Source organism: Seriola lalandi, unplaced genomic scaffold (genome assembly GCF_002814215.2).
Source record: "Seriola lalandi dorsalis isolate HSWRI2012SDOR001 ecotype SW California unplaced genomic scaffold, Sedor1 jcf7180002054910, whole genome shotgun sequence".
Taxonomy (NCBI): Eukaryota; Metazoa; Chordata; class Actinopteri; order Carangiformes; family Carangidae; genus Seriola; species Seriola lalandi.
Window position 1 is genome coordinate 1,087,831 of NW_019525462.1, and position 26,640 is coordinate 1,114,470.

The 26,640-nt window shown below is 39.5% G+C and overlaps 1 protein-coding gene across 1 annotated transcript in view; it reads right to left on the reverse strand.

The window, feature by feature from the left end:
* The window catches only part of cdkal1 (CDK5 regulatory subunit associated protein 1-like 1), a 151,114-nt gene that overhangs the window by 45,624 nt on the left and 78,850 nt on the right, over positions 1 to 26,640 (reverse strand). The window contains exons 7-8 of the mRNA XM_023430727.2: positions 17,597 to 17,777; positions 7,895 to 7,957 (exon numbers count right to left, since the gene is read on the reverse strand). Coding sequence (XP_023286495.1) covers positions 7,895 to 7,957; positions 17,597 to 17,777 — 244 coding nt within the window. The remainder of the gene's footprint in view (positions 1 to 7,894; positions 7,958 to 17,596; positions 17,778 to 26,640) is intronic.

A 26,640-nucleotide genomic window follows, 5' to 3' on the forward strand; every position in this document is an offset into this window, starting at 1 on the left:
CAACACCTCAGAAACTGTTGGCTCCACACTTTCCCTTCTCCTACGAGTGCAGACAAGGATATGACTGTAGAAAAAGAACCAAAAATATTTTAAATCAATTCCCATCATGGTCCACACTTCAGCCATTCTCACCATAAACAGCTGAGGAGATTTTGCAATGTTGTGGCACATATAGAAGTGGTTAAGCATGTTAATTCCCAATGCTACCTTTTTTTTTTTAATGTTTCTGCAAAAATGTGATTCTACACAAGCATCCACATTTAAAACAAACAGAAGAGATACTTAACAGTCTTAGTCTGATCAAAGTATAAACATAATGGATGCTCCCTTTACTGCATCCTTCTGCACTGTTGCAGAACCAAAGGAGACAGTGTCACTAACATGAACTTCAGTTTCCGAGTGCACACAAAACTTCTAACAATCCAACAACCCATGAGGAGGCTGTACAAGACAGTAAATGTCATGCTTATGACTTGAGAAAAGTGTCGTCTAGTATCACCAAAGTGCAAGTGTGTGTTTGTGTGTGTGTGGTTCTGTGTAAATTGTGCGACACCTATTGCAGGGCATTGATACGACGTTCAGGGCATGTCAACTGTGATGCACATAGCTACATTTAGCCTGTCCAGCAATCCATATTATATCCATTTCTAATTTTAACTGTAAGGTACTCATTTAGTGTAACTGCAGGACATGTCGGGTCTACTTTCATGTGGGTTCATTATGACAAATAATACTGGGCTAGGGCACATGACCTCAATGTGCTCCTTTGACATGCACTCAAAGCTATATAAGGCTATATACAGTCAATGTGATGTTAACTTGTCCTTGTAGTGTGTGAAACTATGGCCAGAAACTAAAGAGTCATTTTAATGGCTGCAACTTGCTCATGTGGAAATAGTGATAGGCTTTATATCTAAAGAGAAAGAAAAGTTGATGGTCAACAATGTGAGGCAATAGAGATGAGCTGTACTTTCTTAATCAAGGGAGCAAACTATGCAAACATACTTATATATGTTTACATGTTTAAATCTCAATGGTGTCACTTACAGTAGCAGCAGCCGTCAGATTTGAATGGTTTGGAAATACATCACTGATATCTGTAACTATGCAAACAGAATGTGTAAAAAGTAAAGCAGATAAGTAACTTTGAGGATGGGCAGGATCAAAAATCCCTCCTGGTTACAGCCTTTCACATGTCTTAAAAACAAAAATATAAAACCCCAAAACACCCGCTCAGTTAAAATGTTTCAGGGTGCCATGTTTGGCAAGAGCTGAATACTGTTTGTGTGTGTCTTCAGATCAAATAAAATGTAGCTATAGTATAGTCTTGCATAAATTAGAAAAAAAAAATAAAGAACCTGGGAATATTTCAAAGGCAAATGTTTGTTTGGCACCAAATGCACTAAATAATTATGGCGACTCACACATGTGTTTGTACTTCTCTGGGACCATACATGTGTATGTGCCGTGCAAGTCCCTGTTGTGTAACCTTGACAGATTGAGAGCATGTATACATGGCTATAATTCTCCACTGTACAGCAGCAGAAGAAAATCATTTGTTTGGCGAGACGCATTGCAATGTGGGTGGAATATCAGTGTACACAAATATACTCAGATGTCAGTTTATTTGGAACACCTTGCTAAAACTAATGGAGCCTAATACAACAGTGCTGCTATAATGTTCAGTTAAAGAGATGTTGATTCATTCATTCAGTCTCATTCAATTCTTCTGTTTCTTCCATGTACAGTGGGATACAACAAATCTTAGCCTATCTAAAGTCGCCAGGGAGGAATCTGTGAGTTGTACAACCCATTTCTTTTGTCGTTCTTGTCATAAAAAGGTCTTCTCAACAATCATCAGATACCCATCAGGTGGCAGGCCTACTTTTAATTAAAATACCTATGAAAAAAAGGCCCATAGATCCCATTAGTCTAATTCTGTCACTAACAAAACACACATATCATTACACAACAGCTAATGTTTAGGGATTAAGTGTCAAAACAGATGCCAAAGCAACATGCAGTATGGTCGCAATGTGGCACGACAAATGATGACGAGATTGACATAAGTGAAAGAAGCAGGTATGTGTTGGCTCCACAGGCTTAAGGACCACTTGGTCCCAAGAGGAAAATCGATTAGGACCCTGAACACCAGCTGGCACCTACAGTATGTGTGCAGCACCAAACAGATAGCAGATGAGAGAGAGGACACAACTGTCAGGAGCAGACATACAGTACGTGTGTGTTTGTGTCGAGTGTACAGGATATGGGAAATCGTTAACAAACCCTCTATCTAGAACTAATGGAGATACACGGGAGCAAGGTGTGTTTGTTTGAATATGTGTGGCTCCCCTAACTCTGAGGGTGTTTAAATGCGCTCATACTCTCAGTGTGCTATTTACTTAGTAAGTAAGTACATCAGGCAGCTAACCAGAAGCTACTGAAAGTTACAAGGTAGTCTCCAGTTGGGCGAAGAAATGCATTCGAGAACAAATCTCATAGTAAGTTTTCACAGAATACATCCTAAATTAACACGCAGAACAACCACATTAATTAGCAAATTGGAGATGGCACGGTATTTGCAGTTATCAGCATAAAAATAATGGCAACATAATTGACTCTTTGTATGGTAGCAACAAAAGAGCTTAACTAACAACTCTGAAGACTTTCAATACCTTTAAAGCCTTAATTTCAAAAAATTTAACACACTGACTTGTTCTAGAGTCATGAAGAACCTGGAGACAGACAGAGCAAACGAAAAAAAAAAAGTTCACGGAATAGACAGAAACAGACAGACTGGTGGAGAGACAACTTAAGAGAATGTGGCAAGAAAATAAATCACCATAACCAATATTTCTGTCTCTTTTTTTCCTCCCTCCACTCCCTCCTTTTCTTGCCCTGAATAGCCAGTTAATTAACTGAAAAGGAGAGAAAAAAAGTGTTGCAAACAAATGTCAAGTTTGACAAAGATGGAGGTTAGCTTTTCACAACAATGCAAAACAACAGCAGCTTAAAAAAACTCATTCAACAAAATAAAAGTAATTAAAAATGCCAAAAGGGAAAAAGGCAGAATACTAACTGTTTAACTGCAGAAAATATGAAAAAAATGAAAAAGAAAAAAGATCTGTTGGGGAGAGAGAGAACTGTAAGACTAATTAACATTTTTTTTTTTTTTTTCAATTTCTTTAAATGATAATTATGTCAACTTCTATGAGGCCAACTGGGAGTTCGGAATAACTGAAGGGGGAAAGTTTATTGAGTGTAATTAAGTGTTTTATTTTCTGCAAAAGCCTTCTTTCGTTTGTAACTCTTTCATTATAAACCTTTCATTTAGCCACCTCTACCTCCCTCCCCATTTCAATCTTCCCTTTTTCTATTTTGCTCTCCCTCTGTCTCTCTTTCTTTCTTTCTCTCTCTCTCTCCCTCTCTCTCTCTCTCTCTCTGTGTCTTGTATGGTTGGGCAGATGCAACGGGCCATGTTGACAGCTTGTCCCTCCTCTCTTGCCGCAGGGAAAACTGTCACCCCTGTCATTCAGGCCTATAAACACAGCATGGAGAATGTATGTGTGTGTCCGTGTGTGTGTGTTCTCAGGAGAATATGACAGTGTGGGGTGAGAGGGGAGAAAGGCTTTGTTAGCTCTGCCAGAAACAGCTGAGTGTGTGGACACACACACACACACACACACACACGCACACACAAGCATTGAGTTTGCTGAGAGTGACTTAAGCATGATGGGAGTTTCACAACCTCAACCTGGAAGGGTAAACCCTTCAGGGAGCAAAACTTTACACCAGATGACACAGTGATGCTGCAAAGGGAGAAAAGTCTGTGTATGTGTGTATGTATGTGTGTGTCTGTGTATTTGCGTGTGTGTGTGGTGTGTTCATACCTATTTTCGAACCACACATATGAACACATTTGCATGGGGGAATAAAATGTGGTCAGTCTACACAAACAATAGCAAGACCAGTATGCTGGTAGCAAAGTGTATCACCCCTGACTGTCTAATTGATGAATAAAACAGGTTCATTATTGTAAACTGAACAGACACAGCAGAGGCCTATGGGTTAGCAAAGCAGACTTTATACTGTAAAGTTACCAGTTTAATAATCTCCAAATTAAACATGCAAGAGCCCCCCGGTAACAATTTAAAACTCAGCTGTTATCAAAGGTTGAAACTATTAGCTGTGCTGGATGATCCCACTTAGAAATGTTCATGTGACGAAAGGTGGAACTATAAAAATGTATTTTCACAATGCTGCTTAATTTGGTTGGTTTTTAAATTGTGTTCCCGGTACAATTTTCACACATGTGCCTACTCTGGTTAACAGTGCAGTTCATGTTTTCTTAAGCAGAAACTCATATGAACACAACTCATGCACGACGACGACGTTAGAAAATCCAACTATGTGACCTTTAAACTGTGTCTTGGGACCAGAATAGGTTACAGACATGTCCAGTTCAAGACTGTAGCAGATTTGTTTTCAAGGGTGAGGCACCACCACTCATGTGGGACCCAGGCAGCAAAAAACTTGTATTCAAAACAAAAGGCTGAAACATGGCTCAGTGGGTTACACAGTCAAGGCCATAGAGAGTCTGTGTGTGTGTAGTGTGTCTGGGTGTGTGTGTGTGTCCAGTGCAGGGCATTGGCCCTAGACAAAGTGCTCTGCCAGCTTTCTGCCCACTGGTCTTTTCATTGCTGATGGATGGGCCTTGTTCAGCACCATCTGGCTATAGGATACTTCGCATTAATCATCACAAACACACACACACATACACACACATACTGTCTCTTAAAAATACACACACCAAATGAATTGTCTACATGTATATGTACACAAAAAAACATCTAACTCAGACACATTACAATGGTGTTTAATATGGAGAGGCGAAGTGAAAGAAAAGGAGGACAGAGAAAGAAAGGTAAAAAATAAATAAATAAAGAAGGAAAGACAAAAGGAAATGAAACAAACAAAGAAAAAAGAAACTAATATTTCTTCTCATTGACAGCCCATTTTTGCTTGCGTTTAAGTAGCCATTTTCCCCATTTGTGATTCAGAGTTAGCCACGGGAGATTAGAAACAAGCTTGGTATAAAAACAACAATTAGTTCATTTAAAAACATTGTTTCATTTGGTTGGCAGCCTGGAGCTATGGAATAATAAAGCCTCACTAACCTACCATCCCCCACCCCCCGACTCAGTCTTTATTAATGACCTTTTTGTACCTATATAGGAGGATGTGTATTAACAATAATGGCTGTAAAGACACCGATTTCTCCCTTCCCTCTAAATCTGTGTGCTCTCTCCCTCTATCTCTCCCTCCCTCCCTCTTTATCTATCTCTCTCCCTCACACACACACAGACACACACACACACACAGACACACACACACACACACACACACACACACACAGATGTGTTAGTAAACACATAATATCCTTACATAAACCGTAAGCTGAAAGGCCAGACACCCAGGGGAATTTAATGTAAAATGAGGGACATTATCAGACTTCATTTATTTCTATCTAACGGCTATGCAGGCTTAATACAAGCTATTTTGCCTCAACATTTCCACGCTGTATGGACATGGGCAAGGACAGGCAGAAACATGGTTGATCTGGGAGGAAGCATGCTTGACATTAGATTTATTATCATTAAATCATATCTCACGGCTATCTGGCTTTGTAACGCAAGGGGATTTATTTGTACATCTACACAATCTATGGAAAGGAATAAGACCGAGAGGAACATGGCTGTAAGCTAAGCTGCATGGGAGATTTACAAGACACTTGCTTAACATGTTAAAAATATTTATGTATGAGGACTATCATACGCCATATGACAGGATTACTTTTGGCACATTTTATGCACAAAATATAGTGACATGGGCAAGGTTATCAGTAGGTTAGATGACATTTTACTCTACTGGGGATCAAAAACATATGAGGTTATATAGCAGTACCAAATGTGGCATACCTGAGAATCAGAGTAACCACATTTATCAGAAGCAATTTCTCCTCAGAATAGATGACAACAAAAAATTAATGTATAAATTTGAAAAAAAAAAACAAAAAAAAAACTGTGGATTTCTAATATTAAACAGATTTTTTTAGCTCATCTTCTGGGAGAGGGCATTTCTGAGGGTCTGGGGCTCTGGCTGCGGCCATGTTTCATCCTTAGCCCTAACTTTGGAGTGGACAAAGGGCTTCGTCCCTGAGGAGCTCAAGCTGCGCACTGGCTCAGACTGAATTAAGGAGGTCTAAGAACTGGTGAGACAATACAGTACTGTTCAAATCTGTTCTTTGAAAATGAAACACTCCCAATATGCATGCATGCAGATGGAGATTTTTGCTGCAGGGGTTAATTTGAGAAACTGACAGTGTTTGTGTAACATAACAACTTGTCATGAAATTCCTATTTCAAGTGTTTTGGTATTGATCTGTGAACATATTCAACATATTCGGATGCATTTTTTGGCTTTATCGAAAAACCTGGACCATTTCTTGGGCTTTGTGAGACATTCCAGGACATTTGCAGGAGCATGATCTAACTCACCAAACAATCTAAAGTTTAATGGATCAACATGTTAACAAAAAAAACACAAACCAGTGAGCACAAAGAGGTGTAAAAGATTGTCTTCACTGATATCTGTAAGATGGAGGAGCTCAGCACAGCAGGCTCAGTATGGCTCAATTCCTCTGGGAATCATACTTGAGCATAGAGCATGTTCACAAATACTAAGTGTCTAATTTAGATGCAGACGTGTTTATGTATCATTAACATATTCTCTGATAACTTTGCTCAGTTGTGTTACTTTGTATTAGGTGTTCGCTTTTTCACTCAGATGTGCATGTGTGTTCCATATGTACTATTATTAGTGTAGCTTGTAAGTGTGTCTGTGTGTTTGAGTGTGTGGGAGGCAGAGATCCATGCCTGTCACAGTGAAAACGTGATCTCTCCCATATCCTTTTAATTAATGTGTAACATTTAACCACTGCAACACGTACACAAACTCCTCTAGAGGTATAAACTCACACTTGGCTAAGCTAAAGCCTTCCAAAATGACAGCGTGACACAAGCTAAAAATGCTTCAATCACCAACATGTTCACAACATTCACTACGAAGTAGCAGGCCAAAGCTTTCCTTGCACAAGGAGCTAAGATAAGTCTTATATGTCAAAATGTAATTTTTCATTTTCGTAGCAGCAGAAAAATGTGGTGACACATGTTGTCACTTTCAGAAGGACATCTTTATGTAAGAACTCACCAAATGAACACACTTTTGCGCACACACACACACACAAACACACACACAGTTGTCACAAGGATCTCATTATCATAAGCATGCCTGAAAAGAAGCATGTTCAGTCTGTTGTCAGATGTTAACCTCATAATGTATGGGCACATACACACACACAAATACAGGAGTATACACATACACACAGTTGAGGAGATTTATCTCTGGCTTCAGAATTCAATCTCTGTCTCTCACATTCACACTCAAACTCACGCACACACACACACGCACACACACACACACACACACACACACACACACACACACACACACACACACACTCTCACACTCACACAATGTAATCAGGAACACTTGAGCTGTCCTCATCCACTAGATAGCTGACAAGAGGCGTTCATCTAGAGGAGACAACTAACTCGTCAGAGCCATAAAAAGAAACTACTTTTGAAGTCAAGTGAAAGCTTCCAGTTTCGAGGTGAATGAGCACTCAGGGTTCTTGCCATTAAGAAATAGGCAGATAAAATAATACACTCTGTTGCAGAGAAAAAATTAAAGACCAGCTTATTTCAAGAGCAAAACTGAAACAAGAAGACAGATACAGAAACCAGGGAAACCAGTGAAAGAGTTAGGGTCTTACCTTGTGGTCGTAGGGGTTGTAAGAGTGGAAGAGATGTGACAGCTCTTTAGTCCTCTGTTTTTTCTGTAGGAAAATATAAAAGGAAATTAAAGGTTAAAAGCCACTCATAGAGTATGTATGTGAAACACAGCTAAAAAGACAAATGATAGATAGATTCATCTAGAATCATAAGTGATGATGATGATGATGTCCTCTGTATTTTCTTGTATTCCTTGATTTGCATTTTTTTTTGTGTTGCTGTAGAACTTTAAAGCTTAGTTGTTAAATTTATAAAACATTATGATATGTAGGGCACACTCTCTACTTTTAGGCAGTTGTATTCAAGTATTATCCAAGAGACAAATGAATCACCTGTCAGTAGCACTGTTCGTGTACTTAAGTTATTTAAGTATTTGCTAAAGTATTTTTCATACATTTCTCCACAACATTCACTTTTTCATACATTTTCTTTTCCTCATTTGCTTGTCTCACAGATAACAAAAGATGACATATGGTATGAATATGGACATACAGTTCATCTTCACTCATGTTGACTTATAGGATCACTAAAACAGAGGGAAAAAATTACCATGGCTGAGAACAATGCCCACAGTAATTCATTAAGCCTATAAAATACAGAACGAACAGAAGGGGAAAAAATGTATTTGCCCACCAGCTGGGGCACAAAATATTTCTCTTTTTCTCATTTTATTCCAGCTCAAAGTCTGGCCTTAACCTTGCATGTCCTTAATGTATAATGAGATGCAGAAGCGTGAGACATGACTGTTTGATGTGTGGCAGTTGTTAATGCAATCAGTTACATGAAGCCGACGCAGTTACAAAGAGCGCTAATTAGCTCGCTGATTAGGCCATGTCTGGTTAAGGGGGAAGGATATATGTATATGCTACTGTAGCTAAAGGGAGTGTGCATTCATTGCCATTCTCTCTCCTCTAACCTGCCTCTGTGTTTTTCAGTGTTAATATGTAAAGGGCTGGATTCAATGTCCTTAGGCCAGATTCATGCATATGGTGCAGACAACCAAGTCATTCTGCTATCACACACATTAGGCATCATTATAGCATGACAGACACCGCTTCGGGATAGGCAAAGACAGCTTGAGGATGCAGAGAAAGAGGAAAAAATCTATTAATATGTACAATACGTGTGGTGAAGTTTACAAAGAGGGACCAAGGTTCAAAAGTTAGCAGGAAATAACAGAAGTGCAAACAAAAAAGTTGGAAGGAAGGTGAAATGAAAGTACTGGGATTGAAGTGTTTAAAGGTGGCGATTGTACTCTTTGCCCTCGGCCAACTACCGGTTTGACTTTCTCTGTCTTTCTCTGCCTCTAGTGAGGCCCATCCTTTCATCATTGCGCCTCTCAACGCTCCTTGCCCTTCTCTCTATTCGTTCCATCAGTGCATCTCTTCACTTCTTTTGCTTCCCCTTGCTCTATATCTACCCTTCTCTTACTCATTCCCTGTTCACCCAGGGCTTATTGCAATCCTGTAATCATTGGACCTTGTCCATCTACCATTCTGATTCCCTCTCACTCTCTCTGCCAAAGGGCTCTCCAGAATCTCCAAATCCTGTTTTCTTTTGTTTTCGCTGGCTTTCCACATATCCCTCAATGCTTCCCCTCTCCCTCGCTCCTTGTGGTTTTCTTCAGTGAGGAAAAACTCATACTAATCATTCTGTCTCCTCTCTCTTGCCCATCCTCCCCCTTATGAGTCTGTCCCTCCACAATCTCACTCTCACTCTCCCTCTGCCTGGAGCACCTCAGGTGAGAGCAATCCTCTAATCATCGCTTCTCAACACCATTCTCTCTCCCTGCCACCCCTTCATAACTCTCACCATCATTCCCTATTCAGTGATGCTCAACTGCATGCGAGTGTGTGTGTGGGCTTGTTTTACTACATTTGTGGGGTCTGAAAAGCCAGTAGCTCACTAGATGTGTAGTGTCTGACAGCTTTGTGGGGGACCACAATACTGCACCCCACAAATGTAACTGGCTGTTTGAGGGTGAAGAGGGTTAGGGTTAGAATTAGGTTTAGGTTGGGGTTCGGCATTCAGTTGTAATGGTTAAGGTAAGGGGCTAGGGAGTGCGTGATGTCAATGATGGTGCTCATAAATATAGTAAAACAAGGATGTGTGTGTGTGACCGCAGGTAAGGATTTCTCAAACCCCCAATGAGGTCCCAGCAGAATTTATCCAGTTCAATAGTACACACACACACGCATACCTAGAAAAACACACACCACAGGCACAAATACTAACACATGCTCACACACTGACTCACACAAACACATACTGTATACTAAAAAAAAGGTGTGAAAACATGCCAAATACAAGGTAATTCAAAGGGCAACATGAAAACACAAGGAAAGGAGACAATTGAAAGAGAAAACTGAGAGCAGACAGAGAACAAAACAGATTAAAAAAAGATATAAAATGGTGAGAGAAAAATACCTGGAGATCCATTCCTAATCTCCTACCATAACAGGAATTACAAAAGAGGAAACCTCATCTCATTACTTGTAATCCTTGAGTCGTGCAGTTTTCTAAAGTGATGTTGCCACTTACATGAAGGTTAGGAGGTAGACATTTGTGATAGTGAGATCCTCAGTTTAAATCCTTATACTAGTGTTGGAAAAAGATGTTGAGCGAGTGAATATCCTCATTATCCCACAACACCTGCTTTTGAGCAAAAACTACACCATGAGTTGCACCTGGGGAACTGATCAGTAGCCACTAGCAGAAGGCCTACACTTCTGAGGTGGAGATGTGTAAACTTCGTTATGTGAACAAAGATGAGGTTGAAACACAACACAGCAACACTTGTTCTGTAAGGGTGTTCCGCTGCAAACATTTTGAGACCGAGTATAGCTGATAGAAATCAACCGTCAATGAAAGTGGACTTTTGCCTGAAGGTGTTTGCCTTCAGCGTGCCAGGTGGGATTTGTCAGTATGCATTACAGTAGGTTTAAACTACTAAATGATTCCACATGATTAAAACACAAAAAAAAACGTATACTGTGCGAATACAACCAGAACCCGCTTTTAATACAGACCAATCTAATCTATATTGAAGACAGTGCAGCATTTACACGATCTTTGACCACCCTGTTAAATGTCAGGGGTTCCATGAGTCAAAATCGTATCACCTCCCCTATTCTATTGTATCTTTAATTCTAAGAGCTTTATTAATGTGTCTGTGTACAGGTATGTGTGTGTGCGAGGATGTGTATGTGTGTGTGTGTGTGGTCCATCAACCAGAGAAGTTAATCTAGCATGCCGTTGAGGTTGTGTTAGTGACAGCCCAGCAAGTGCTAAGCCACTCTGCGCGTGTGTGTGTCTGTGGACCTGTCAACGTGGTGATGATGAACGATGGTGGTTACAATGACGTCCATCTGTTGTTGCCGCCAGAGACGAATGCGGCGTCTAAGGGGAAGTGACATTACATGGATGTATACACTTGTACTCATACACAGCCTCCAAACACACAGGACCGGGGTAGACGGGGGCACATATGCAAAAACTTCCACACTTAACCACTGCTGTTCTACATAAAACTATTTCATGTAAATATCTGCATGAGACAGAAACTCTGAGACAAGATAAGCAGTTCTTGAGTGCAACTACCTTGACACAACCTGAAAAGATACAATATTAAGACTAGGAAATAATTATGACCAGACTGGCCACTTCTTAAAAGTAATATTTTAGTCAGAAATATGAAAGAAAGACTGAAAAAAGAAATCTGACACATACATGATTAATGGTTGAAGACACAGTCAGAACTAATGTGACGTGTTTGTGTGTGTGCATTTAAGTATGTGTGCACACACACTCTCACATGGTAGGCAAAGGTTATTTGTAAGATAATATTTTGTGTGCACAACAACACAACCAGGACGGTAGGGACTTGGTTCAATGTTTGTTTGGGAATAGGAGTCCACTATACCTGTGGGGTCCGTGGTGCTTTGTGTGCGGATGTGTGTGCGGATGTGTGTCAGTATGCCCAAGTGTGACTATGTTGTGGGGCAAGGTAACAGTGATCTTGCCTTGGCTGGTACTGGATGAGCTTCCGGCTCACCAGTATGTTCCCATTTGTCTCTCCCTAATGGCAGACAGATGTCAGTGCTATAGAGCCTACACCCACGGCATGTGTATGTGTGTGTGAGTGTGTGCGCGCGCGCGTGTGTTACATTACTCAAAAAAAAACCTTAGGCATAATCTGAGTGTGCCTCTGTCTTTGTGTGCGAAGGATTAACACTTCCTAAAGCATCACCACGAGAGTGGTCACAATAGTGATGCTCCGAGTGTGTGTGACCTTCGTCTCTCTACAGAGGTCACATATACAATACATAACATGTATTGTACAGCTACAATATGTAGACTTGTGTCAGATCTGCTGCATCTTCTGTCAACTAAGGTGTCCACAAGGCCTCCAATTTAAATTGTTAATACAGAGAGAGGAAGACATAAAATTAGATTTTGCTTACTAATCAAATTCAACCAAAGTGTTGCTGAATGGACACAGAAATGTGACCATATGTAAGCTATTTTCACACTCAATACTAATGAAATGCCTAAAAGCAGCTCTTTGAATGTAATCATGTTGCATCAGCAGAGATTACAAACTTTAAGTGATTTGATCTTGTCATTAAGACAAATATTCAGGTCAGTTAACTAGTCACATACAACAGCCACAATCGTTATAAATCTCACCAACTTTGCACTATGAAACTTTGTTTCGGTTGAATTCCTTTATGAATCTTGTTCGAAAAACTCTTTGGTCTATTGAAAATAAATTATTTATTTCATGTCATTGTTGGAAAATGCAACATTAAAAAAAAAAAAAAGTTTGCTTTGATCACCAATATTATCTCTCTGCAGCATCAACTCAATTTCCCCTCAGGGATCAGTAACATTCCGCTTGAATAAAATCTACACTTACAGTATGTTACTTCCTCATACTCAGACCTAGTGGAGATCTTCATTTTTACAGCCTACAGAATATAGTTACTGTCAGTTCCTCCGGCAAGTTAAAACAGTAGAATGAACAGCATATTGATGACATATTCAGGTACATAATGCGCTTGAATGTGGCAAGCAAAAACTGTGATCATTAAAATGCAATGTGTTATCCCTTCCATTATTAGTGGACTAGGTCCTCATTAATCAAGTGCAGACCTACCTGGTCCCAGACAGCAACTTAACCATTAACTCAACCTTAATACCTGTTAGACTGCCTTTAGTCAAGCATTATTATCTCCCCTGATATGTGTGTTTGAGAGTACATGTCCACATTTGAGACAAAGAGAGGGAGAAAAGCATAGATGCGTGTGTCTGTGTGTGTCCATGCTTGTGTTTGTGTGTGTGCCCAAGCGTAGATAAATTATAGTGAAGCTAGATGATGGAGCTACTAGTGGCTGGCCAGCTGTTTCACTTTGACAGCTGCTGCACTGGTGCCTCGTGGGTAATGGAGTTCTTAACCAATTACAACCTGGGGAAATTAAAAACACTGTCCAACTAGAACAGCTAATCTTCTTCTTCTTCTATCACTTCTTTCTGCAGCTGCTCATTCTCAACTCTTCCTTACATACCAATAGACATCCCAACACACACATACACACCCTCCACTCAGCAAGTCCATTTATCAAGGCTAAGTTCTAGTCACCTGGGGATGATTATGGAGATCCAAGCTAATAGCATTCACATCCCTTTATTCTCAACATGCTCCATTCCCTCTCTCCATCCCTCCATCCCTGTGGTCTCCAACTCTCTCCATCTGCCTCTGCTTGCCCCACTGTGCTGCATTCTCTCATATATCATCTATTACAATAGTTAATAAGTTAGACCTACAGATAGCACAAAACACCTGGACCTCGTCACACCTGGATACTCACCAGCTCTATGTGTTCTCTCTGCCTCACTGACTGACTCACTGAGACAAATCTGTCAATTTATTTCTCTATTCAAATATGTATTTTTGTCACAGCTGGAAATCAGACTGCTGAAGCAAAACCATACTTTCTAACGTTACATAATCAAAATAAAAATGGAAGTATATGAATTACATATATGACCAAATATTCAATATATTTGATGTGACACCATCAATCACTTTTTAGGAAGAGTGTGTTGTTGCGGCTTTACCAGCAAAGTGGATGCTCTACCAAAAAGGTGCGGAAAAAATACTTTGCAACACAAATTGAATAACTAAAAGGAGTGCTTCTCTTATTTTTTCTTTTTTTAAATCACTTTTACACACTGATATTTACTCCGTCATCCAACATCAGTTTTGTATTTTGCTGCAAGGAGCCAGTATTAGTAAAATGAGTTAATCTTTTGGCTTTAGTACCCTGCATAATATTTCTTTCTCTAATGAGAAATAATGTTTGGAGTGAATGCAGGAAAAACAGCTAGGAGAAAACACTGTTCTTTGAAAAAGAAAGAAAAAATCATTAAAAAAAGGAAATATCTGCACTTTAAAAAACGCATAGTTTGTTACACATTTTAAGATTTAGACCACTGCTCAACTGCAGCAAAACTGCCCAATAACATTCTTATGAGCTGCCACATTTAGTAAGTAATTACTTATGGTGGCCAGTCAAACTTCCAAAGGGGGGTGGTGCCCCTCCAGCGCCCACAATGGCCATGCCCCTATAGCTGTTTCTTTTTGTCTTACTTTACTCCATCCATCTGCTTTCCCTCTCAGCTATTCTCCCTATCCTACCTCTTTCTTTACCTTCTCTCTCCCTCTCTCTCTCTCTCTCACACAGGCCTCCCTCTGTCTCTGTTTCCTACTCCATCTAGATCTCCATCCATCCCTCCTGTGGCTATTCAACACAGTTGTGTTCCAGACAAGCCATCTGGTGCACTTTATTAATGACTGACCCTACATGGCCTAGACATCGCCTAGCTGCCACCACTCAGTTTGTGTGTGTGTGTGTGTGTTTGTCTGTCTGTATGCCTGTCTGTGTGTTTGTGTGTGTGTATGTGTAAGAACAGGTGCATGCTGACTGATGATGTGATGTTGTGTGCCGCTCTAACCACCAAAGCAGGTGTACTGGTTACAGGGACCCTAACATATTATTTCGACTCACTCTCACCTTTTGCTATTCTCTGTTAAGCACAAATATGCAATTAACTTAAATTCAAACATTAATTTAAATGACCCCATGAAAACTGCAAAATGAAGGAGATCTACCACTGATCAAGTGAAGCAAGCCACCCCCTTTTAATGCCTGTGCATGTCAGGTAATTTACAATGTACTTCACAATGCTTAATTTATTAATTAGCACAAAGCTCATAGTAATTTAAAAATATAACTAGCTATTACAAAAATTTCATATGTTAAAAAAGGGTGATGTGGCAATGAAAGGTTTCAACAGAAACTAGCAAAGTGTCACAATCTGACAATCTCATAGCTGCCAGCAGAATGAAGTCTTGGATAGATGCATGGTGACATCCAACCGCTGACAATAACTGTCGGATGAGACGGATGGAGGAGAAAGAAAGGAGAGGGGGGAAAAAGATAAGAAGAAGAGAGGCAGCGATTTGGTTGTCTGGGGATTGATCCCTCTAAGACACACTCAGCTTCTCCTCAGAGACTGAAGACAGGAAGAAGGGAGGAGGAAAAAAGAGAATGACTTATGAAGACGCTCCACTTGAAAGAGATGTCTCAACACTTTGATGGTAAAGAGTGAGGGAGTGCAAATGCAAGAAGAGACAGGACATGCAGTATAGAGTACAGCATACTGTAAGAGGTCAAACCAAAGGAAAAAAAAAAAGGTCAGAACAAGTAGCATGCAAACCACGGTTAAGATTTAATAAGTACATGCGAGTGATAATGTAAGTTAGCAACTATGAATGAGCCTCCTTCATGTAGACTGACCAACTGAGAAGTACCAAGCCGAGCTGATTAAACAGTGATTCTTTCTGCTAAGCAGTGCTCTATCGAATTCAATAAACAAGGCACCAAACTTCAATTGACCAATATATGTATGTATAATTGTGTATCAAATCTATTTTGAGCATAACGAACATGAGCATGAAGTCAAGGGGGCTTGAGTGATTATCAATGTTCATAAGCAACATTGCTGCAAATTATGTTTTACAATTATATTACAAATGACTATGGTTCTGTAAACAATGATGTAGCTGAGAAACCTATGAGGCAAAAGGTAAAGAAACTGCTGGAGCTGTCTCTCTTACACACACCTTTGCAAACAATTATGACTTCATTAGCTGCTAATTGTTTCATTTGGCAGCAGATTGAGAAAGAGAGGAAGAGAGAGCGTATCTGTCAGCAGCAAACACTAACAGACAATGTGTTAGTGCCTCGAGATGCACTTACTCTGATGGCCTTTAGATCTTGACTCTGAGAAATGTCGGACTTGTGGTGCAGTAAAAGGTCAAATATTTTTAAATCCTCTCTTAAAATACCTTAGTACATATCTTTTTTTTTTGACAGAACATAACAATCATGATCACAAAATTTCACCTCTCTTTCTGTCATTTCTGTAAATAATTGTTAATTTAAGGAGATAATGCAGCTAACACTCTGGACATCTTGGCTTAACTGACAGACATCTTATCCTATCGCAGTTGCTGTTTGTTCATTCCAACTCAGACCTTATCAAAGCGTTCTCTACTTAAAACAAATTTGGATTTTTGGTACCATTTAACTGCCAGCATCAGGTTTAACTCCAAGCAGGCTTTAATATTTACACAGCAACACTGAGATGCTTCCATATGAATACTGTATGTGTCTGTCTGTCTGTCTGAAAGGGATAGTAAGACATTGTAACTCTTACTCACTCCCCCACACACACAGACACACTTTTGATGGCTTTCAGGATTAATAATATTAAAATTCATACAGAAGTCATGACAGAACTGGAACAGGATTTTACATTTTCAGATGACAGGAGGCTGGCCTGTGTTTTCTCAATACACACACATGCAAATTTGTGTGTGCACTTACAGTGCATACAATGCTGCACGGGCAGCATCATTTGTGTCCGAACCCGACCCAAGCCGAGAAAGTTGTAACCGAGCCGGACCTAAACCCGACAAGCATTCTATTTTTTATGTCCGAACCCAACCCAAGCCCAACACAGTGAGTGTAAGCTGAAGCACTGAGTTTGAACTACCCTGTTATGCAGTTGTTACCATGGTCACAGCTTGCCTGTTTTCCCTGACTGCAGATGTGTGGGCTCCTTAAATCACTGTCAAAAGGCACAGTTTTATATAGGCTATAGACACACACATTGGGCACTGTCATCAGCAGTTCGAAGCAGCCTAATTAATAGTCCTTAACCTGCCTATTGTTCAGGTTCCCGAACCCGATCATTTTATGAATTTTTCTCCGAATCCAACACAACCCGTCAGGGTCCCATCAGATCCTGTCAGGTCCGGGTTGAACATCCGCCCTCTAATACACACACAATCAGCACATGCACACATGCACATACACAGTGTCAATACCAATATCTTTACCTACCTAAGCATCCATTCCTGCTCATGATACAGTTTCTGTTATACCTCGGGCTGTTATTTGGTAAGTCATTCAATTTTTAAATATCTTGGTTGGTTTTAAAGTTGATATCACCAACTTAGTTCATCACCTTCTCACATGAGCAGCTAAATTTAGCCCAATTGAGATATGCCAGATGACTAGTAAAGGACTGTTGATCTCCTTGTCCACACTCACCACATGTGCTGGTACTTGCTCCATCTTGGCGGCAGGTGTACCAGGTCTGGGGTAGAACTGGTTGATGAAGAGACTGGGGAATCGGTAGCATTTCACCAAGTCTATTGTCTCCTGGAAGTCTTCTTCCGTCTCGCCAGGAAAACCGCAGATTATATCTGTAGCGATGGTTATACCTGGGACCCTAGCAGAAAGATAGAGAGAAGGCTTTTAGGCCATAGAGTAAAATTGTTATTTCCTGATTGTAAAATAGTTTTCAAAAACATCTGGTATTGAGGTGCCCTTGAGAAAGGCTTAACGTCTGTTTGCTTCCACACTCATTTGATCTGTATTACCAACGGCTCATAGTACTGCTAACTCCCTGTAAAATATTTTCTCTTTGGTTATTCATAATTCAATCAGGGAGCATCATGAAGATCAACATCCTGTAATCCAGAGGAATCTCTTGAGGAAAACTAATAATATGACAAAAAAAACAACATCATACATTATACATTTCAGTCTAACATCCATTAACCTCGAACTACTACTAGATCAATTATCTAAAATTACTCTACTTTTCCCATTGCTGATACGTGCCTTTGAAAAACTATGTGAAGCACCAAAGCAATTCAGAAGGGTAAAGCATTTCCCCATGGACTCATTCGGCCAATCAAAACCTGATTAGCAACTTGCTGCCAATCGTTAGCTATTGATTATTGACCTGTGGCTCATTGGATTAATTGTAGGCAGTAGGGTATGGGAATAGATGCATTGATTTGTTTTATGTATTTTGTTTGTATTGACAGCAGTTGGTTGACTTATAAAAGAACTTCAAGTAAGTCACCGTTGTCTGTCAGTATACCATGCATCTCTAGAGTACATACTTGACATTTCCATTATTAAAATATGGTATTTTAACATGTTGTTATACAGTTTCAATGATTGGGCTTGATCCCAACAGCATTTAACATTCTCTCTGGTGGCTTAAGTATCTGTCAATTACCAAAAGGCATAAAATTAGCAATATGATAATGCAAAAAACAACATTATACTGAGCAATAGAGAATCCTAATTATTTGTGACAGGCTGGCTCTCCAATTGCCTGTTTTTGAGGAGGAAGTTATTTGCCAGAGTCAAGTCAGACTGGAAATGGTATCCAATACAGAAATAATTGGAAATCATTCTCAATAGAAGTGAGCCAAGCCATTGATTACAAGATTTCTATCAAAGAGCTAGAAGCAGTGGAATAGGAGGTACGCTGAAGCCTCTTAATGCAATGTGTAATGTGCTATATGACAAGCAGTCTGCTTTAAAAGCAAGGATTTAATTAGTAACAGACATTGGACAGATTTCCTTTGAAAAATCTTTGGATGGCATGAAAGAGGAAGACTGAGTAAACTATCAATCACTAGTAATTTGGGCTTGCTTCTTTCTATTGACTCCTTCATTTATCTTTATTCTAGTCACACTCTCTTTGCCTTTCTTCACTCATTTTGAAACAAATATCACACCTCTGATGTAATTTCATAAATGTATATGCTCCTTGATCTTACAGCTAGGCACATGGCTTTAGAACAGTTTGCACAACATATAGACAGCAATGGACTAAAAAGTAAAGATATAAACAAAATAAAAAAATTCTATCTCCTGCTGAAAATCCATGAAAACTGTTAAACATTAAGACAAGAGACAAACATGTTAACATACGTAACAGATCAACAAAGACAAAGACAGCTAAACAAAGACATTAAGAAAGGAATGGAAAAGACACTTTCTCCACAATCGACAACATGATGCATCTTTAATTACATTAACTTCCTGCATCTGCAACCCCATGATAACCTCTAACCTATTGATGAGTTCCAATTGGCTGATGGTCATTAATATTAACCAATGCCCTGCAGGCACAGGCATCCTTGACCTCTTAGATCTGCCTGACCACTACCCTATGGAAAAGTAAAACTACATAAATTAAAAACAAAAATCTGAGCATGGGATGGTTACATGGCTAAATAAATGAATAATTCTCCATTTGTGATTAAAATGAACTTCTTGGATGCCCTCAAGCAGTGGTTCTAAACCCCCTTTGAGTGTTTAACTCAAAACGCATGCTTTTAATCCCTTACTTTGTTAGGTAAACAAAGGACTAGCAGCCTGTAGGCTCCAACAATAATTAATCAAATAACGTGTAATGAAAATGGGAAGATATAGTTCATTTTTTGGAGCTGAGGTTCTTTCTGTGTTGGTGTGCACAGTAGGAAATGTTTTTGTAGACAAGCAAGGTTAGTCCAAGACATTCTTGTCCTACAGGGATAAAATATAGTTTGATTAAATTCATATTATTTATTGCTATTTAATGCTCTTATCACAAGAGTATAAAATGTCCATAATGCAGTCCCTTCAGCTATTTTATTAATGACAGTGGAAATGAAGGTAAATAAAATTAGAAATGTCAACAAAGAAGCCATTTTTTTCTGTACTTAATAGATAACTGTGTTGTGCATCTCCCTGGGGCTTGTAATACCTAATTTGCTATGGCCCTTTGGTGGTAGTGGTGAGAAGGTATACTCTGTAGGTAGCCAGTGTGTCCTTCTCATCCTTGCAGCGGTACTAAGAAAATTTACACCGCTGCTTAAAAACTATACTATTCAGATCATGGGTGCAAAGCAACACATGGAGACAGAATATTGAGAGAAGGGAGAGAGACTGTGTGTGAATTGGCTTTTGTGGATTTTCTTAAGGTGGAGGCTGAGAGGAAGAAAAAAAAAAAACATGTGCACACACAGTCATTTTGACACCTCTGTCTCTCTCAGATCTAAGGGTGAAGGAGGTGTGATGTGTGATACTAATGAACAAGAACCACATTGATACTCTCCTTGTTAAAATGAGAGAGGAGAAATGTATCTTGTTATTGTTCACCTTTCAAAAACAGAGTATGTGAGAAACAGAGAGAGGCAAAGATACAGAGAGAGAAAGACGACAGATTAGGTTTCATCTTAACTTGCTTTCAATTAAACCGGCACAGTTAGAGGGCTATTTTTTAAAACTGAATAACAGCTTTGTTTGTCTAACCTGGAATGACCTTTTGTCACAAAGTAATGGACATAATTTTAACAGCGGATAAGATTTGCACTGTTTTTTGCTCGACCTGGACGTATATTAGGTTTATACCTAGTCCAACAAGCCAGTCAGTTTCATGCCCAAAGCTCTAAAAATATATTCATTGGTCCCATCCAATGTTAATTAGACCTAAATCAGTTTTAAATGTAAATACCTGTTTAATGACAGTGGACCTATGTATTCAGGGTATTGTCACATTAAAACACAAAGTATCTGATAACACATACCTGTTAAAGAAATGAGTTATCTACCCAGTAAACTGAGAACTGTATGCAAAGTAACCCAAAAACAATGACAGAGCAAGATGAGTCTCTTTGGTGTGTGGAAAGGAGATAAACAGACAGAAAGGAAAAGGATCTATCAAAAGAGATGGTATCTGGTACATCAGGTCCGGAGAAAGAGCTAACATCGATGAGTATTGATAACGGAATTATATCAGAGAAAGTATTTACCAGAAAACAAAAAAGGAAAAAAAGTGATGCTGTATGATGCATACGACATCATAACGTATCACTTAAAGTAGATATGAAGAAGAAAATGAGTAAGAATAGGAGATAATGCATAGATTTAAGTCAGACAGCTGTTAAATTAGGAATATAAATCAAATTCGCCTATGCTCATCACACTTATTGCCTTCCCAAATGGCATTTTTAAATGCAACCTAATTTTTTACAGAAGCCACATTTAATTACTCCTCTGTTTGAAAATGATCAGTCTTAATGGAAAGTAAACTAATCCCCTGTGAATATGCTATGTACATGTCTGTATGAAGACAGAAAGGGGGAAAATGGACCGATTTTTATCAACAGCTAGCAGTCAGGCACTAACCTCATGACTAACACTGGACTTCCTGTTGCTGCTTCAGAATACAAAGACCCTACAGCCCCTGAAGCCTCTAAATCAAAAGAGATAATAGGGCTTATGTGTGTGCTTTGTTCCTATCATTTCTCCTCCTGCCCCATTGAGGCACAGAGACCTCATCCCTCAAGACAGTAGCCTCCATTAGCCGTAGTGTGTGACCAGTCTGCATTAGCATTTACACAGAGACTGTGTTCATAGGAGACTGAAGTCATTTAATTAAAACTAAAGATAAGTACACAGTTAGACCCCCATCTGCCTCAATAGGCTGAATTAAGCTTTATAAAACATACCATTGTCTACTGCACAATTATTATCAACTCTTTGTTTGCTGAGGCCCTCACACGTCCATCCATGTGTGTGTATATGTTTCCGTACACACACGGCCATCCTCTTCATCATATATTCAAAAGATATGCATGTGTATGCAAGCATGTTTGCACAACAGATGCCTGTGAGCGGCCCCCATGATAAGATGAAGGCGAGACCATTGGGACAGAAGAACCCTGAAAAAACGACAGCAAGGAACAAACAGATGAGGGTGGCATGGAGGTGTAGAGTGGAAGGCGATGGGTGGAGGGATGGAAGGATGAGAGTGGAAGAAAGACAATCTGGGAAGGTAAATATTTACCTATTCATCTGTTGGAAAGAGACCATGCTACCCATCTGTGCTGCAGTGTATGTGCTGTATGTGTGCTCTCTGAAATGATAATGTGTGGCGCACTGGAGCCGTTGTAGCGTAGGAGTCGGACAGTGAAGGGAGAGAGACGTGGTGAGGAGGAGAGGGAGCGCGAGATGAAAATGGGAAAGCAATGTGCTGTGGGGAGATTTGTTGTCAAACGTAAAAAGTTTGGAAAGCTGCTGTCTTGAGGAAACTCAACTCCTAAATAAAATCACATTAACATGTAAGCTGATGGCTTTACTATAATGTGTGGTGAGTGTGTGTGTGTGTGTGTGGGAGACAGAGCAGCAGCTGGGGAGAGAGTGAAATTCTACAAGGGCTGAAGTTTGAAAATTACCGTACCACAACATATTGTGTGAAAATGATGTCCAAGTCAGATATAATCAACGCTATGTGAGGATTAGCAGTGGGGTTTACGCCATGGATAATATGGTCCTCATACACCATGTGTCCAGTCCAACACTGGAAAAAAAATTACAACATCTCTTTGATTTATTATTCTAAAAGTCTAAATGTGACTTTGTTCAATTGTCACCTTAAGACTGCCAATCGACAGTTCATTGATTCATCTCAATTTTTACCAGATATCCCTGTCACTTATTTCTAAAACAAAACTTTTAAACTCAGTAACTTGTGTGTCAGCTGTTACTAGGTCACACTTAAAATACTTGTTTAAGAAGTGAAGCTGACTTTGAAAAAAAAAATTACAATTCATCTATACAAAAGATATCGCGCAAGATGAACTAGACCCTTAAGAGCCTGTGAAATATTCTGAAAACAAAAGAACATCTGCCATCTTGTTGACTCATTTACCTCATCAAATTCCTTTCCAACAGTATACACATCAACACACTTTTAAAGGTCATCCGCGTCTGCATTTGCACTGATTTTACCAAGAGAAAAACTCTTCTGAAGATGTGATCAAAACATCAGGAACACAGAGTCGCAACATGTCATATGCTTAGCGCTTATCATAACTGCTGCCTGAAATACGTTTAAAAGAAAATTGTCAGTGACGTTCAATACACATTTGTCATTTGCAGTGTGTCATCCAGGTCGGTTATTTCTTGGTTTGACGTCTTGATTCATATTAGTGTTGCTTGTTTTTAACTTTAGTTTGTTCAGAGGTTCGGTTTTCTACCCTCATCCTTTTATTCACTTCTCCATGTTATCATTGCTCTGAGGCTGCTCTACTTTTATGTATGTATTACATTTATTATTGTGTAAACCAACTAGATGAAAAACATCTCACTCACACTGTATTTTATATCTAACAGAATACATTCCTTCCTAAAAAAGGAGAAACAGAAGAAACCTATGGGGCACGAGTAGGGATCCTTGTGAGGAGTGTGAGTAATCACTCAGACACTTAAGTGTTTGATTTAGCCGTGGCAGCTGGAGGTAATGGCACTGTCATGTAGCAGCTCAATTTACAGGGGGTAAGAAAGAGAGAGAGGGGGGGGGTCTTCTCGGTGATCACTCACTTTCCTCACCCCCTTCCACCATCAAGGATAAAGGAGGTTACTGTCAGAACTGGTTGCGGACGTGCAAGGTGACTGGCCAGATAACAGGAGGATTTCAGACAGATTACAGCTGACCAACCAAACAATGGTTCCCTCTGTGGCTCTAATGCAGACTTCAATGACTGTAAAATGACTTTAGATGCCTAAGTGACGGCTGCCATGACCTAAAAACCTGATTACATCTGACAATAGTCGAGTGGAGGTAATGTTGTCGTCTAATTCTATTTGTTTGTTTGTCTGAAAGGTTTCAAGAATTTGACCACTTATGAGAAGTTTCATGAAACCAGGAAATTTCAAGTCCAGTTTCAGGTAGTCATTAAATTTGTCATATTACAAATTAGTATTGGTGGCAGTTTATACTTTATAAAGTTGAATGTTCATAAACACAGATGTTTTAAGTGACTAAAAAGTCTGCACTTTTGACTTTTTAGCTGTTTTTCATCTTTGAAAAAAGTAAAAACTAATGCTCTGAGACAAGCTGGCAGTTATATTCTGGCATTTTGCCGTGAGGTAATTCAACGCCTGAAGGACGCAAAAGAAGAAAAAGCTGAATGCAGTATGCTTGAGAGTAGAGAGGTGACAGACAAATGATTGGTTAAGAGACAGAATGTGACAGGTGATGGCATCAGTTGGCCTGCAAGGAGCTGTCAAACTGTCACAAAGACTCTCTCAACCTGCATCCTTCGCTCATTCTTTCCTCAAATCCTTGCTTTCTCTCAGTCTATCTTGTGGGTTTTAGAAAGTGAATTGTGGAATTACTTTTTTTTTTTGTGAGAACCTCGCACGTGCACGAGAACACGAGCAGGCACTGCTACATTAAATGCACCGAGCTGTGACAGTCCCCTTGACTGCACCAAAGTATCTCTCGCTCTCACATACTTTATCAACGTCCTCCCTTAATCATTGTTACTCATTAGCTATTATTTATCTGTAATGGTGATTGACAGAATTCAGATTTGAATATTTGAAGAATTAAAAAGACATCAAAATAGTGTGTCCTTAGGTTATTCTTTAGATTGTGTTTGTTCAGTCAAAGTCTATAATTCTTTCCATTAGTTGTTTCACATCTTGGCAAGTCATTTGTTGCGAACCCTGAGGGGTAAAAACTCTTGCAGTCTATCAGTGTGGTCATTTGTAAAGATCGAGGTGGCTTCTCTGGAATGAATGGAGAGCCAAGTAAATAATGATCCCAGTGGGGTCATCAGTAAACTTTATCATTTAATGAAACAGCCTGAACACACCAGAGCAGAACTGCAGTTCAATTTAACACACACAGTTACGCATGCAGACACACACATACTTCATTAGCCTTGGAGAAGGGTAAGAAGAACACACACACACACACACACACACACACACACATTTCATTAGTCTGTGGGAGGAGTAATAAGAGCGCACAGACACCACAAAACTATCCACTCACTCATCCACACACAGTTATTGTACGCACACGCACACACAAAAATATATATGCCTACGGAGGGCTGCAGTGCAAAGGCATGACACTCGTGACCGTCTAGTCAGGCGTTAAATGGACTATCTTTTCACTTTATTTCAATTTAATCCAACCTTCATTGACATACCCACGGTATGTGATTCATTATTCCATCCTGGTGTGCTGACCTGACCTGCACAGATATGGATAACATCAAAGCACCAGATAAATGCTGGACATAAAAGCCTTACCTGAATCAAATGAATGGTGGGCATGCTTTAAGTGTAAGCTTTTTCAGGCTCTCTCTATCAAGCTGCTCGTCCACAGCAAGCTAGAAATATTGTTAATGACATAAACTGCTGTAGCAAGTAACTACATACATCTTTTTGCACAGAGGGAGATATAAGTGGATGTTCCAAAATGCTAAAAAAGATCAGTAATTAAAATTGACATTTTCAGAGAGAGGAAGAACTACCTCTCTGTAAAATTGGACTAATGGAAGTTAAAGCGACCACTAAGGTAATTGTTAGGTCAAAAGTTACCAATACTGCAAAGGCTTAGGTAAGGGCCATTTGTACACCAGTGTGTACAGATTAGCAACAGAGGAACAGAAGCTTTGGGGCTCACATGCAGATGCTGCTTCTCCAGCGGGTGGGAGAACTACGTTTGATTGCATAGCTGACTAGCAAGTATGGGCAATCCCATCAATGCAGACACATTCTCCCACAGTGTACTCACTGTTAGGCCAAAGAAGAGGAAATTAAATCAAAGACGTGAAACGCTGAGAGAAATATCAACTGTTAACAAGGGTGAACAATGCATAATATAGGAAGAGACTTTTGATTGATGCTGAAGTTGGTTGTTTTCTGTTAGACAGGTAATTAACTGACTAATTATTTTAACTAACTAATGATTTTATGAATCATTAAGCTGATAGTCACTGGAGCCCATTGGCTGCATCATATGGGCTTTTCTTGAGAATGAAGAACCTGTCAGAGAAAATCAGTCTGTGCTGCTTTTAATGTGCGATTTCCAGATCCAGTAAGATTAGCAACATCAGCAGGACATTGACAGAGTCTACAGGACAATCATCACAATGTGACACACAGTCACAACACTGTATTGCCAATAAGGGGAATGGAATTTTTTAAATTTTTTTAATTTTACCAGAGCCTTACTGATAATGTGAACTAATCTACCAAAATTATTACATTTCTTATTCATTTCTTTTTTTTTTTTTACTAATCATCAAAAATCAGACATAAGATATTTTTTGTAAACAAAGTAACTGTATGTAAACGATGAAATACTGAGTTGAGGGTTAATTAAAAAAGTACAGTCATTAACAATGTATCCATTCCTATGCACTCTCTACCCCGTCCCGTTGATGGCCTTTAACTATCAATAATATTCCATGAAAGAGTAGAGCACACATACACAGAAAAAT